At 35.8% G+C, this 16,745-nt stretch overlaps 1 protein-coding gene across 13 annotated transcripts in view; it reads right to left on the reverse strand.

Annotated features, from left to right (window-relative positions):
* Window positions 1–16,745, reverse strand: part of PTPN13 (protein tyrosine phosphatase non-receptor type 13) — a 203,241-nt gene that overhangs the window by 117,065 nt on the left and 69,431 nt on the right. For all 13 annotated transcript variants that reach the window (XM_038582203.1, XM_038582194.1, XM_038582199.1 and 10 more), the window contains exon 3: window positions 7,409–7,587. In XM_038582203.1, the coding sequence (XP_038438131.1) occupies window positions 7,409–7,587 (179 nt within the window). The remainder of the gene's footprint in view (window positions 1–7,408; window positions 7,588–16,745) is intronic.

The following is a 16,745-nucleotide window of genomic DNA, read 5'->3' on the forward strand; positions in this document are numbered from 1 at the left end:
TCTCTTAACACACTAATATTGATTTGTGATTCTGAGTGCTTTAAGATTATTTTATTTACTTCTCAATATGCTAAATGAATTACTATATATTAATAATTTTTATGCATGACTATATAAATCAGCATAATTCTTAAAATTAGGTTATGAAATCTTATATTTGTTTATCATCTATGTATATAGTGTAATGATTAATTCTGTGTCAACTTGACTGGACCAAGGATGCCTAGATAGTTGGTCAAACATTACTCTGGAATTTTTGTGAGAGTTTTTTGAATGAAATTAACATTTAATTCAGTGGACTGAGTAAAGCAGATTGCTCTCTCTAATGTGGGTGGGTCTTATTCAATCATTTGAAGGCCTGAATAGAACAAAATGGTTTATCCATTCCTGAAGAACAGAAAATATCTTTCTGTGTGACTGCCTCTGAACTAAGACATTAGTTTTCTTGATTTTGGACTTGAACTGAAACATCAGCTCTTCCTGGGTCTCAGGCCTGCTGGCTTTCAGACTGAATCACATCATCTGTTCTCCTGGTTCTCAGGCCTTTGGAATTAGAAATGACAAGTATAACTAAACTTGGGAAGTAGACTTAAGAAATTCAGACAATTAAGTGAATATGTGAAAAAGGAGGAGTCAGAGATAAAGATACAACAAAAATGTGACATGGATAGAAGGGCACTTAAGTGAGCAAGGTAATATAACTCACAGGGAACAGAAATATATATTTTTTTCTTTATAGTTAAAATGGGCTGGAATGTAAACTCCATAAGTGGGAGGACTTTGTCCCATTTACCACTCTATACCAGGACAGCACTTAACATATAATAGAAATATTTAGTGGGTGTTTACACTGTGCTGGGTACTGTTCTAAGTATTTTATAGGTATTATTTAATTTTCTAATAACCTTATGAGGCAAATACTATCATTATCCCTTTATATATAAGTTACCTGAGGCATAGAAAGGTAGGCAAGTTGTATGGGGTCACATATCTTTCAAGTGACAAAGCCAGAAATTTTACTCAGAACCCACACTTGATAAATATTTGTTGAAAAATAAAATGGGATACTAATGAAACAGTCATCACCCAGAAGGCTCATAGAACACCTTCTACTTCTACAGGCATCCTCTAAAGAGGAGACGTTAAGTCTTTGAAGATTTGCTTACTAATCATGAGACACTGGGTAAAGTACTGCAGTCTGATATGCAGATAGCTTGCACTCAGTGATCTCTGTGAAGAAATAAGAGCTGCTTTATGTGTGCTACATAGCTCCTTTTAGCAAAACCCCTTGAGATTGTGTGGCTCTGCATTTAATAGCAACAAAGCATAAATATCTTTGGGTGAAAAAATTCTGAATTGTTTCTACTCACTCAACAAATTTGAGAGACTGTAAGTGGCAGATATGGCATAGAGCAATGTTTCTTTAACTTCACTGCAGATCAGAATCATCTGGTAAAATACAGACAGTGGGTCCTATCTCTAGGGTTTCTGATTTAGTAGATCTGGTGTAGGATCTGAGAACTTGCTTTTCTAACAAGTTCCCATATAATTCTGATGTTGTTGGCTGGAGGACAACACTTTGAGAACCATCAGTACAGAGCAGAGGGGATAATATAACAATGAGTAGGACAGGCAGGGTCCTTTCTATCTCAAATCTTCTGCTATAGTAAACAAGACAAGATAACATCATGTACAAGAGAGTATATGGAAAGTACAAATAGGGAAAAGAAGGCAATGAGGGCATGAGACAAGAGTCAGATGGCACGAAAGAGTACTTGAGGCTGAAGGAAAGGAATGTGCAAGGGTTAAGAAGAAAAAAGCACTCAGTGCATCTAAGACATTACAATAAGTCCAGAATGGCAGAAACATAGAGTTTGAGGAAAGGCTGGTGCAGTACACCCTCAGAGGCCATGGTAAGGAGTCTAGAGCTTCTTCAAGTCCAGAAATGGCAGAAACATAGAGCTCAGAGGAAAGGCTGGTGCAGTACACCCTCAGAGGCCATGGTAAGGAGTCTAGAGCTTCTTCAAGAGAAATGGAGAGTCTGAATAATTTTAAGCAGCAAAAGGACAAGTTCGGATATGGGTTTTCAAAAATGCACTGACCATAATTAAAGAACAGACTGGACAAGGTCAAGACTGAAGGCAGGGAGATGATTAGAAAGTGTTTGTGGCACTGGTCATTCATGATGGACTGGACAAGGTATATTCACATTGTTGTATACCAGATCTCTAGAACTTCTTCATCTTGCAAAACTGAAACTATACCCACTAAGGACAAATTCCTCCTTCCCCCTCTCATCAGCCCTAGGTAATCACATTTTTACTTTCTGTTTCTATGATCTGACTACTGTAGATATGTCACAGGAGTATAACCATACAGTATTTGTCTTTGTATGATTGGTTTTTTTGCTTAGCATAATGTCCAAAGGGTCACCCATGTTGTAGGATGTGACAGGATTTCCTTTTTAAAGCTGCATAATATTCCCCTGGGTGTGTATGGCACATTCTCTTTATCCATTCATCCATCACTGGACATTTGAATTGCTTCCTCAGGGGTATTAAGAATAATGTCACCATGAATATGGGTATAAAAATATCTCTTCAAGATCTCACTTTGGATTCTTTTGGAAATATACCCAGAAGTGAGATTGTTAGATCACACTGTAGTCACACAGGAATGTCCATACTGTTTTCCATAATAGTCACATCATTTTACATTCTTAAAAACGGTACATAAAAGTTCCATTTTCTCTGCATCCTTGATAATACTTGCTATTTTCTATTCTTTTATGATAGCCATCCTAGTGAGTGTGACATAGATATCTCCACAACTCCAGCATTTAAAATGTTCAATTTAACTATGTTACCACCTATTGGACTCTGGCACTAGACAATCTTGGAGTTTCTTTAGTGATTTGCATAGTGCCTATCATATAACAAATATCCTTGTCAAATTTATGGATGAATAAAGAAATGGGAAGGAGGGGAGAAAGGATGCATTAATAAGATTTAATATAGAGTAAGTATAGAATAATGTGGTAAGGGAATTTGGTCTTTTATTTTTAAGTAATCTCTGTACCGAATGTGTGGCTTGAACTTATATCGCTGTGAGATCAAGAGTCACATGCTCCACTGACTGAGCCAGCTAGGTACCCCTGATCTTTTCTTGACAAGTTCAGTTGAGGCTTCTGCTAAGGTTGGAGAAGTGAGTTTCCAGTATTACTGTTATAAAGATGACCCGTGATATTCAAGAAGAACAGAGGTAATAGGAGCCATATTCCTGACATTTAGACTACAAATTAGTGGCAATAAACACTTAAAGTAAGATTTCTTTAGTTTACCAGGGATATAGTAAAAATCCCTGAGCATATCAATATTCTTGAAGACAAATCACAACAAGAATTTGATTCAGGTTCCAATTCCAGCAAACTGGTTTCAAAAGAATTGCCAAATTAAGCACAGCATGTGCTATGCAAGCAGGAAGTGAACAATTATCAAGTAAAACAGAAAAGCCAGAGGATCAAAAAGCTTAGTGTGACCTGTATAAACCTGTGTAGTTTTATAGAGGCATGTTATCTTGAAAAGTAAAATTTTAAGGCAAATAAATGAAAGTGCCTGTTTATAGAGCTGGTAGTGAGGTAAATTTTTTCATACAACTGTATATATACAGTTTACAAAACAAGTTCCGTTGAATAAAGAGAACATTTTTATGCATCAAGATCTTACTAAATACTCATTATTATTCACGATATTGTGCTAGGCATTGAAATTATTTTTAGAAGTTTTATATGCCATCAATGGTAAGCATGTATTGAATACTAGTTAATGACATATCCTTAACTCAGAAGTAATGACATGCAGTTACCATCCTTCTATAGTACACCTCTGTCCCATTAAAATCAGAATACTAGAATAACAAATTTTTAAAAAGATTTTATTTATTTATTTGACAGAGAGAGAGCACAAGTAGAGCAGCAGGCAGAGCAGCAGGTAGAGGGAGAGGGAGAAGCAGGCTCCTCACTGAGCAGGGAGCCCGATGTGAGACTCAATCCCAGGACCTTGGGATCATGACCTGAGCCAAAGGCAGATACTTAACCGACTAAGCCATCCAGAGGCCCCTAGAATAATGATTTTTAATTTTTAACTTCCATACTAACAATATTAAGTCAATCTGTTTCCATAAATTTATTGGCCATTAGTCATCAAATAAATGTATGTTCTTTTGCCCCCCTCCAAAAGAATACTAGAATATATGACTATTCCTCTGACCTTTTCTTTATATTTACATTACAAACAGGAATGGGATTAAAAAACTTGACTTTAATTTTCTTTATATTTAGAATTGCACTGGAGCTTTTGAGGCATGAGGTAAACCAGAAGTTCGAATTAGATTCACTAAGAAATCAGCTTTAACACATTAATGGTAACAACGCCACACACATCCTATCCCAGCACTGGCTCCTAAACACTCAGCCTAGTAATAGGGAGGCATCAAATCATTTTCCCAACCATGTGCTCTAACAGTTATACCTAAACACAGGGCAGTTTACTTGTTTGGGTATCTTGCATCACAGGGCAAAATGGGAAAGCCTTTAGCAAATTAGAAAAGCACTTGTGCACCTGAAATTTCTACTAAGCACTTTTCTCTTTTATTGTGGATTTTAAATGCTTTCAAGAATTCATAAACACCTGTTCAAAACTTTTTATAATTAGAAGAAAACCTACTAAAAATCAGTAGAAGTTCTTAAACTAAGTCTTTCCTGACTTTATTGCAGTGTTTCTTAGTTTTTCTGAGGTCACCAGATCTGCTTGAGAGACTGATAAAGTTATAGGCATTGTTCCTCAAAAGTGCTCAGACATGCAAAACTTAGTTTGCTATTTCATTGGTTTGTAGATATCCTTAAGTTCAATTAAGATCTAGAGATCTCAAGGGTTAAATAATTTGCACAAACACCATATCTATTTCCTATATTCCAATTACCCTCTATCTTTTAAAAGTTTATTATTAGGTGTACCTGCATGGCTCCATTGGTTGTGTCCCACTCTTGATTTTGGCTGGGTCATGATCTCAGGGTCAGGAGGTGGAGCCATGTGTCAGGCTCCATGCTCATCAGGGAGTCTGTTTGAGATTTCTCTCCCTCTCCCACTACCCCCTCCCCTGCTTGTGTGCTTTCTCTCTCAAATGAATAAGTAAATCTTTCTTAAAAAAATTATTAAGTGAACCACAGAGAGTGTACAGAATGAATACATGCTATTTAAATAGTAACAATACATAAATATATATATATGCTATCCAGCTTAATTAGACACCATCAATACATTTGATTACCTTCATGATATATATAACTGACCAACACTGTATACATTCTATAACATATAAAGTCCCTTTCAAATACCTTGTTTGATGTAATAAAAATTTGTTTTGGCTAATGCCTTAATTATTACCTCTATCTCATAGTTATTGTCTCTGTTCACTTGTTCCTTTGCTTGTACCGCCCAAAATCCTTAAGGAGTTCATGGAATATACAAGATAGATAAACCTGGATTCTCTATCAGTGCTAGTCAGTCTTTTTTCAGAAACACAATGGCTCAAATCAAGATGCCCTCTATTAGCTTAACCAACAGACACACGTGCACGCACACACACATACATACATACACACACTTTCTTTCTTACCTTCTCAATCCCTCATCCTATCTGAAAAGAGAAACATTCATTGTCAGTGATAGAAGGATAAATTAGTGCAATTCCTTCACATGGCAATTGGGCAATGTATATCAAAATTTAAAATGCACACATGGGGCACCTGTGTGGGCTCAATTTGTTAAGCTCCCGACTCTTGGCTTCAGCTCAGGTCATGATTAGGGTCCTGAAATTAAGCCCTGTGATGGGGCAAGGAGTCTATTTGAAGATTCCCTTTCTGTGCCCTTCCCCCAGCTCCTACTTTCTCTAGCTCTCACTCCTTCCCTCAAATAAATAAATCTTTAAAATAAAATGCACATACTTTTTCATTTAATAATTTTACTATTAGGAAATTATTAGATTAATCTTTACACTTACATGGAATAATGTATGGGAAATGATTCATACCCAATTCTGAATTCTTCAAAGTTCCATACTTAAATTATCACAGCTGGATACACTATTCATACATACATATAAATTTTTTAATAGCCTTGACAATGAAATTAGATCTGATGTCAATAATATTGCCATCCTCATACTGGATATTCCCATCATAAACTTTTCCTTCTTAATTGTTCCATCAAATGAATTGTCAAACTTTGTCAGCTTCCCTTCCATTGTATCCCCTTCATCCATGCCTTTATATTCTCAAGACATTACATGATTTTCAGTTCTTTCCCCTAGATTATTAAAACTCCTCAGTTAGATTTCTATACAATTCCTATACATTCTGTTATGTGTGTGTGCAGTTTAGATTCTGTATACTGCATAGATTCCTATATAATACAATTCCTATACAATCTTTCATCTTACCTACTTATCCACTTTTGTCAAACCCTCTAAAAAATCACGAATCATATCACATCACTCTTGTAAAAATATGTCTCAGAAGAAAGTCTCAAGGTCTGGTGTTCAAAGTCTTCTTTATTCTGATTAAATAGCCTTCTTCTCTTTATCCACAGCCTTGCAAATAGCTAATGCTCTAGTCTAGCTGGTCTAACCAAACATTCCCCTATCACAAAGGATAATTTCTTACCTCTTATCATTACATATACTAATAACCTTGAGTGGAAAGCTCATTTCTACTTATTTTTACTTTTTAAAATTCTATTCATTCTTCATAGCCTAATACAAATGCTATCTTTTCTGTAATTATTATTCTATGCTAAAAATTAATTGCTCCTCTTCCAGCTTCCTAATATACTCTATCCTTGTATATAGCATTTATTTCAATCCATATATTATGATTGTTCTAACATGTTGATCAGGATCTATTTTTTTTTTTAAATAGGCTTCACACTCAGTGCAGAGCCCAGTGTGGGGCCTGAACTCACAACCTAGACGATCGAGACCTGAGCTGAGATCAAGAGTTGGATGCTTAACTGACTAAGCCACCAGGTGCTCCGATCAGGATCAATTTTTCTAGTTATTTTTGCATCTTCCTCACAAGCACAGTGCTTTACGCACAGCAGGCATTTAATACAGATTTTAAAACATGAATTAATAATGGTTCACATTTAAAAAGTATTTTTTCTTAGATCCATAAATTTTTATAAAACCATTCTGGATTCTTAAAATAAATATGAACTTCTTGAATATATGATCATTTAAAATTCAATGGCTTTTTTTCAGAGGGTTGAGGCAGGGTAGCCCAGCATCTTTTACTTTCCCTACCCCTACTAAAATAAAAAACAAAATCAAGCAAAAAACACTTAAGAGTTACCTTTTCAACATCTGAGAGAGAAGTTAGTGACTGATTTTGAAGAACCTCTGGTGCTGTGAATGCACGAAGATCCTGATTGGAAATATTTTCATCTGTAAATGACACACTACCAGATGGCAGCAACAGCAGAGACCATGGAGAAATGATGAAACCAAGGGCAGCAGGATCAGCTATGCTTACTGGTTTATAACCACACAGAAAAAAGAAAGGGAAAAAGAAAAAGAAACTGCTTACCATTATAAGTATAGATCATTTAAATGACTATCCCAACCTATTCATACATATGTTAACATGTAGTTACATACACCAAATTAACATGTTACAAAGAGAATGCGTTTCATATATCTACTACTGCTAGCATTATTAACAACATCACCTTGATTTGTCTTAACTTTTTAAAGTTTAGTTGGTAAACTTTGGAGAGCAGAAATAGAGAACTTTCATTGTCAGTCATAAAAATTAAATTCGGTTCAAAACCTTTACCACAGTGATATAGATGTGCATAAAGATCAAGTAGTTCTTACACTTTGGGAAGATCGTGGGTTCTTATGTGGATTTGGTGAAAAGTATGGTCTCTTTTTTGAGGAAATAGATAATAAATATAAAGTTTTGTACAAAGAGAATAATGGATCTCCTTATAGCCCATTTATGGGTCTAAGCTCTCCTAATTTAGACTATAATGTTCTGAAACATAGAAAATAATTCCTTTGATAATTCATCAGATTTGGAATTAGTAAAGCTTTCAACTATTAAAAAGTCTCTTGCATCAAAATATATATTTGTCTGAATTCAGATTTTTTGTCTTGTGTACATTTGTTATTTCACTAGAATTTTAGACAGCTTTTGTACTACCAAATGTGATCACAGGGGTCCCTAACATTTTATTTATTTGTTTGTTTATTTATTTATTTAATTTTAATTAATTTTTTTTCTAAGATTTTATTTGCTTGAGAGAGAGAGAGAGAGAGAGAGAGAGAAAGCACAAGCAGGGGGAGCTTCAGGCAGAGGGAGAGGGAGAAATAGGTTCCCCACTGAGCAGGGAGCCTGAAGCAGGCCTCTATCCTAGGACCCTGGGATTATAACCTGAGCTGAAGGTAGATGTTTAACTGACTGAGCAACCAGGTGCCTCTAATTTTTATTTTATTAAAAAAAATTTTTGTTTGTTTGTTTTAATGTTTGCCTGTATGGGTACTTAACAGCACATGTTTATGAGTATTTTTTTTTAATTTCCTTGGATTTTAGCAGGCCTACTCCCAAAAGTAAAGGTATACATTAAACTCAACAAAATAGACTTAATAGAGGGAATATTATTTTGTCCTCCCATTTCAAAAGGAAGTTAATACACATTTTAAAGTAACTGCTACATGAACTAGATTACAGACTCAAGAAACTGTTATAGGAAAGTAACAAAAGGCCTGGGTCTGCCAATGCCACTATTATTCATTCTGAATAGGTTGTACTAATATCTTTCTAAGTCAAATCATAAGGGCAGCCCAGGTGGCTCAGCGGTTTAGCGCCGCCTTCAGTCTGGGCTGTGATCCTGGAGACCCGGGATTGAGTCCCATGTTGGGCTCCCTGCATGGAGCCTGCTTCTTCCTCTGTCTGTGCCTCTGCCCCTCTTTCTCTAGAATAAATAAATAAAATCTTTAAAAAAAAATCATAAGAAACTGACAAAAGTCTATGGTACAATTTGTTAAACATACTATGGTTATCTATACTTTTCTGAAAATAACTTTTATTAGAACGAATCATCCATCCTTTCTGACTTTTTAACCTCTACTTGTGATCAAGAGTCTGATCATCAGAATTTGACTTATGTTAATAAAAAGTAAACAATTAAAATTCATTGCTTTTCTGAAGATTAAAAAGACAATTCTATGTTCTCCTGCATTTTTTATGAACCTGAAACTTGTCTTTAGTTACTGTGTCAAGGAAGAAAAAACATGTTTGAATGTATCCTTTCATCAGTTAGCATATTTTAGGTGGCCCTGAAACTGAGTTACCCACCAGTGGTCCTTATAATCCCACCCAATCCACATCAGGCAATGAAAAATATATCTCATAATTCTTATGGTAAATATGTTTTAATGAATAATCACAGTTCGTAAGCCTAGGGATATTATCTTTCACAAACACTTTACACATTTTCTGTTAAAAGTGCCTTCTTGGGTAGTTCATGCACAAATATTATACAATCCAGCTAACAAGAGCTCAAATAGGGCAGTGCAATATTTTCTTTGCCAAAGGAGGTTATCCACATACTGATTTTTCCCATGTCATAGGTATTACAAAACAGTCTACAATCAATTCACTTCAAATTAGCAATAAAAGGGAACAAACTAGGAGACCAAAAAGAAAGGCAATCCATTAATATCTGGTATGAGATGATGATGGCCTGGAAGCACATAGTAGTAGTAGGGGTGGTGAGTTCCTATTGGAACCCAAATGTATTTCACAGGTAGTGACAACAAAATTTCCTGACAAACTGGATGTGAAGCAAGGGAAAAAATAATCAGGATGACTCCAAGATTTTGGTCTCAGTAATGCAAAGGATGGAGTGTCATCAATGAGGCAGACCATAGGTTGCTGAGGTAGGGGTTGGGAGATGGTGGTAGGAATCAGAACTTTACTTTGGGACCTACTATGTTTAAGATATCTTAGATATTCAAAGGGGGGTATCAAGTAGGCAGCTGGATTTGGAATTTGGGAGAAAGGTTTGAACTGGAGATACATTTTAGGGGGCACTGGCATTATGGACAGTATTTAAAGTCTTCTAATTAGATGAGCTCACCGAAACATGAGTTGATAGAAAAGAAATCAAGGGCAAGGACCATACCCTAGGGTACTCCAACATTAAGGCTGGCTGCTACTTGTCTTTTTTTTTTTTTTTTTCTAAAGATTTCATTTATTTATTTGTTCATGAGAGACAGAGACAGAGAGAGAGAGACAAAGACACAGGCAGAGTGAGAAGCAGGCTCCACACAGGGAGCCTGATGTGGGACTCGATCCCAGGACTCCCAGATCACGTCCGAGGCCGAAGGCAGGCACTTAACGGCTGAGCCACCCAGGGATCCCTTGTTGGTCTTTTTTTCCAGGTGGTTCTCTCTTGGGCATCTGTGCAAGCATGGTGCTGTAATCTCCCTCTCACACTTATTGCACTCATCACTGCCAGTCCCTACCCCACTATTTTAAATAATTGTCTTTATTAGCTTTCCTATGCAGTTTCCCAGTATCTAATCCTAAATCTAAGAGGAGGCTGGGATTCTAACTATCATATCTAATTCTTGTTAGTCTTATTGATGATAGGATTATGATATTTAGTGTAGCTGTTACCTCTTGAATTTATAAATAATTGGAAATCATAGCTAACTCAAGAGGCATAAATACCAATCAGAAATCTAAAGGCTATGTCCTTGCCATATTGGATGCTAGTGTCCACTGAGACCAGAAAAGAGCCAGCTACACTCCTCTTCCTCAATAGAGGCCACAGACTAACTCTACCCCATCCCTGACAGGGTAGCACAGAACAAAAACTGCTGAAGGTGAAAGTAATCTATAATTGCTTAGCACTACAAAATTAAGAGATTTATTTAGCAGCACAACTTAGGTCAGCAAAACTACTGTTACTCTGGCAAGAACTTTATCTTTCAGGGGCACCTGGGTGGCTCAGTGGTTGAGTGTCTGCTTTCTGCTCCGGTCATGATCCCAGCTCCTGGGATCAAGTCCCGCGTCGGGCTCCCTGCATGGAGCCTGCTTCTCCCTCTGCCTGTGTCTCTGCCTCTCTCTGTGTATCTCATGAATAAATAAATAAAACCTTTTTTTTTTTAAAGAACTTTATCTTTCAAATTGTGCTTTATACAAGAGGATTGTTTGTTTTTACTGAATATCTAAAGCATGCCATTATTATAAACACCATTCATATTTAAACATAACCTTCCCAACATGACAAGTCATTTGCTTAGACAACCTACAGTACTACTGGGGAGATAAAATATATTTATAAATAAACACAAGAGAGAAAGCATAAAGTATCTAAGAAAGAAAAAAAGAATACCAAAGGGAGTTCAGAGGATAGCATAATTACTTCAACTACAGTGAAGAGAAAATTAATTTTTTTTTATATGTGGCCCTTTAATATGAGTAAGATTTGACCATGGTTAAGAGGGAGATTCCAAAGAAAAGAAACAGCCAAAGCAAAGACATGTGGTCAGGAAATTATTAAGTTTGTACAAGGAACAGCAAGAACTTTGGGCAGAGAAATGGTAGAGAACAGTAAGAAACAGAATTACCAAGGTGGGTCATATTTTTGCTTGTTAGAAAACACACAAAGAAATGACAGATATTTTCATTGTTTCAAATGTGATTTTTAAATGTTTTGTAATAAAGCTAAAGCAGCTGCAACAACAAACTACATTGCTGTCAAATACCCAAAACACACACATATGACATTTAAGTATTAGATTCTTTTGACAACAGTCAAACCACAAAATATATTTTTCAATAATTGTAAAGGGTTATGCAAACCTCCAAGTGAGGAAATTTAGAGTAGTGGTTCAAATCAGTGTAATTTTCACTGTCCTTGTCTAACCACAAGGAAAGAATTTAAAGCAAATGCATTCAAAATCCTTCACAGAATGCTAACAAAAGAATATTTAAAAATGGAATTCCAGAAGCTTGTAATTTGATGTCCTATAATGTTTTACTTGTGTGATGATTATCCTCAAGAATGCTATTATTATGAAACAGTAAATCAGATATGAACTTATTCCAGTAGGCAAATGATTCTATTTATAGACTTTTACCAACATTCCACAGAAAAGGGGGCTTAAACAGAATTTCAAGTGGTTAGAGGCAAAGTTAGAAATAAGCAAAAATCTGATATGCAAAGAAACGTCTTACTCAGAGCTTCTTTCTGATGTTCCCTTAAATTTAGTCCCATGTTCATGCTTTTTAAAAAGATTTATTTAAAAAAATATTTATTTGAGTGAGCAAGCTAGTACCTATGCAAGTGAGTGTGTGTGAGGGAAGGGGCAGACAGGGAAGAAGAGGAAGAGACTCTCAAGCAGACTCCAAGCTGAGCATGGAACTTGATGTGGGGCTCAATCTCATGACTTTGAGATCATGACCTAGCTAAAACCAAGAGTTGGATGCTTAGCTGACTGAGCCACCCAGGCACCCTACCACAACTTTTTTATTTTTTTCCTGAGGGAGCTTACTTTCTATTGTTCATTTTACTTTTTGGCCTTCCAATTATGATATAAAAATTAGGGAAGTGATCACAACCGGTAACAAACATGACAAGAAAGCTAAACAAAAGTGTCAGATAATCCTCTAAAGACTTAGAACAACAACATCATTTGACCTGAAAAATCTCTGCCTATTTAGGTACATATACAGAAATTGTAGTCCTCCTATTCCATATGTTCTATTAGAGGGCTTATCAAAAATCTATGCAGAGGCCCTGTTCCAAACTCCAAAGAATTTGATGAAGTCAATCTATAATACACAATTCTCCAAAAAATTCAGCTCCTTTGTGCATACAAATATATACAGCACTAAATAAATCATCTGGTATAACAATGCACAAACAGAAAAAAATAACTGGTTCAGATTGTTTGAACATTTTCCTGATTAGTAAAACTTTGTGATAAATTAAGATTCACTGGAAATTACAGTCTATGCTACAGATCAATTCCCAATTAAAAATTTGTTGATTCCTCATAAATTGTTACTACTTATTTATTTTTTAAAAGATTTTATTTATTTATTAATGAGAAACGGGGTGGGGGGGGGAGACAGAGACACAGGCAGAGGGAGAAGCAGGCTCCATGCAGGGAGGCCAATGTGGGACTCGATCCTGGGACTCCAGGATCACACCCTGGGCCGAAGGCAGGTGCTATACTGCTGAACCACCCAGGGATCCCCTGTTACTACTTTTTCAAAACTTCAGTTTCTCCAATATGAATCAGCATAGAATAACAATCCCATTTTGAAAAAAAAAATGTTCAAATAATTGGAATTAAGACATCTATATAATGTACATTGACAATGTTTACATCATGTATATTTTCTTGACATAGTCAATTGTTCAACAGTAGTTAATAGACTCCTACAAGGCTTTGGTCCTCAAGAAATTATATTCTGGTGTAGTAGTCCCAAACCTTGCTAATAATCCAAATCTCTAAACTCAACTAGATTTGGAAAGATATCAGGCACTGTCAGCTTCATTTCATTCCTTTTAATATCTGACTTCATTAATTTAGTATGTAGTCTCATTTAACTAAGAGAGGAAGTATCGGGGGTTCCTGGGTAGCTCATTTGGGTAAGTGTTCAACTCGTGATTTTGACTCAGATCACGATCTCAGTGTTAAGGGATCGGGCCCCATGTCAGCCTCCATTCTCTGCTGAGAGTCTGCTTGAGATTCTCTCTCTCCCTGTGCCCCTCCTCCTGCTCATTCTCTCTCTTTCTCTCTCAAATAAAAAAATCTTTAAAAATTGAAGAGAGAGAGAAAGAGAGAGAGGAAGTATACTATAATGGTTAGGAGTTCAGACTAAAGCCAGAATCCCTGGGTTAATATCCTAGGTTTGATATTTATAGCCTACACTATGATCTGAAATAAGTTACCTAGCCTCTCTTTGCCTCAACTTCCTCATCTGAGTAGGTAAGGTTGTTACGAAGATTCATAAAAAAAAAAAAAAAAAAAAAGCCCTTGAAACTGTTCCTGGCACAAAGTAAATATAATACAAAAGCAGTAGCTATTATGCTCACTTTGGCAGTGCATGTACAAAAGTGGTAGCTATTATTATTTAATAAGTCTTTTCTCTGAAGATAACACATACAGACAGTATATCTAAGAAAAGTCACTTTTAAGTTCATCTTCAATCATCTACTTAGCTTTTCTCTCCCCAGTGGAAGATAAGGAGCCTATCATATATAACAAGTACTATAAATTTCAGGAGAATAGATCAAATTAGATTTTTAGGAATTTTTTGGCATCTCTTATCTAGAAGCCAATAGAAATACAAATGATTTAAGATACAAACTACTCTAAAATATTATTTTTTTTTCTTCAATTCCTTGGGGGAATGTACATTCTATAAGTGTTCTATTTATTATATGGTTTCCTAGTTACCACAGATATCAAATTTTAAAAAACTAGTTAAAATTTTATAATCAATCCAGTTTGTACTTACTCAGTACCTACTCATGTGAAATTGATGTTTTACTGTACCTAGTGATTATCTTTAGGTATGACATGAATTATTAGAAGATGTTTATTTGAATGTATACATATCAACATACAGTTTAAAAATTTTTATTTTTAGGGATCCCTGGGTGGCGCAGCGGTTTGGCGCCTGCCTTTGGCCCAGGGCGCGATCCTGGAGACCCGGGATCGAATCCCACATCGGGCTCCCGCTGCATGGAGCCTGCTTCTCCCTCTGCCTGTGTCTCTGCACCTCTCTCTCTCTCTCTGTGACTATCATAAATAAATAAAAATTAAAAAAAAATTTTATTTTTAATAGAAGTTATAGCATGCTGATAAAATGAAATTAGGCTGACATGCCCTCCAAATTGATGTATTTTATGAGCTTTTCTTCATGATAGTAGGAGAAAAAAGGCATTTTTAGTTCTTCATGATGATATTTACTCACACAAGTATACACATTTTTTTTTCCTTTTTGCTTTTAAACACTAAACACATGCAAGCCAACTATCCAAACCATAACCACTGGAATCTTGGTATGGCATCTGATCAATAGGCTTCCAGTAGTTCTGTTTTGTTATGTACTTACAAGATTCTTGAGGTAATTCCAAACCACGACTCTTGTTAACAAAACACCAATGAGATCTGAGTTTAACAAAAGTAGTATATAGGGAATTTACATAAGTAAAATTAAATTGGGGTTATGATTATTAAAAGCAGCAGGGCTTATATGGCTAGATAATACAGAGAGAAGGAAGCAGGTCTCTAAGAATTTGCTCTCCACTTCAGCAAACTTTTCTGGCCACCTGATCCAAACAGCATGGAAGAAACTGTAGCAGTTCCTTTCCTGTCTTCTTCCATTCTTATATTCTGAGGAAGCTGCCTATTTTATTCTTTTCATATATTAAGTTCCTCCTCTTTCATCTTCCTTTGGTGTTCACTTTTTTCACCAACCTTTTTTACATTTATTAATAAAAACTGTGCACCCCAAAATTATACCAAAATACTGAATAAATGCTTTTTAACTATGTTTTTACACACACGTTTCTTCTTGAATGTAAGTGTTTTAATGATATTAACTATGTATGAATGTCTTAAAGTTCAGGGATAATGAATGCCATTACAATAACATAATTACAATATTTAAAAAAAAAATGAACGTGTAGGCAGCCTGGGTGGCTCAGTGGTTTAGCACCGCCTTCAGCCCAGGGCGTGATCCTGGAGACTTGGGATCGAGTGCCACATCGGGCTCCCTGCATGGAGCCTGCTTCTCCCTCTGCCTGTCTCTGTCTCTCTGTCTCTCATGAATAAATAAATAAAATCTTAAAAAAAAATGAACATGTTTACAATTCCAACTCTGTACCACAACTTCACAATCTTTTAAAGGTGTCCTTTGCCCTGCTCTGCTAGGACATAATTTATCAATTTACTTTTTGCTGGTCACAACAAAAGGTTATTTTGTTGCTTCATTATGAAGAAAAATAAAGTTTTCTTTCAACCTTCGACACCAGAAAATTTAAATTATTCACTGAGAGATGAATGTTTATTTTATTCTACAATCATTATTACTTTCAGTTATTTTTTCCAACTAGGATTCAAAGGAAGTGTCAGCTTTGTTAATTAGAATATTGAAACAAACTTAGAAGTTACAAAGTATCTGCCTCAGGAAGGGTTGGGGTAATTAAGAAAGTACATAAACCTCCTGTCTCCTAAATCAGGATTTTGGTGTGAATTCTGGAGACAGGGAATAGGATTCTACATAGTATTTTCTAAAAATTTCCTGGGTATTCAGATACCCATATCAGTTGAACTGATACACATATAAGAACTACTGCCCTTAACAGGGTCGATACAATGGTACTGTAGCTCAGTTGTTTCTTGACCTTGTACTTGCTCCATTTCTAAGTCAATTAACTGATAGTAAGAACATCATGAGATGTAGAGTATGTTTGACTTTATATTCTCCTGTAACACTTAAAACTTTTTTTTCAGTTTATAAAGCCACAAATAGAGGCTTTTTTTTTTTTTTTTTTTTTTTTAATGATAGTCACAGAGAGAGAGAGAGAGGCAGAGACATAGGCAGAGGGAGAAGCAGGCTCCATGCACCGGGAGCCCTGATGTGGGATTCAATT

The sequence above is a fragment of the Canis lupus genome, chromosome 32 (genome assembly GCF_011100685.1).
Source record: "Canis lupus familiaris isolate Mischka breed German Shepherd chromosome 32, alternate assembly UU_Cfam_GSD_1.0, whole genome shotgun sequence".
Classification (NCBI taxonomy): Eukaryota; Metazoa; Chordata; class Mammalia; order Carnivora; family Canidae; genus Canis; species Canis lupus.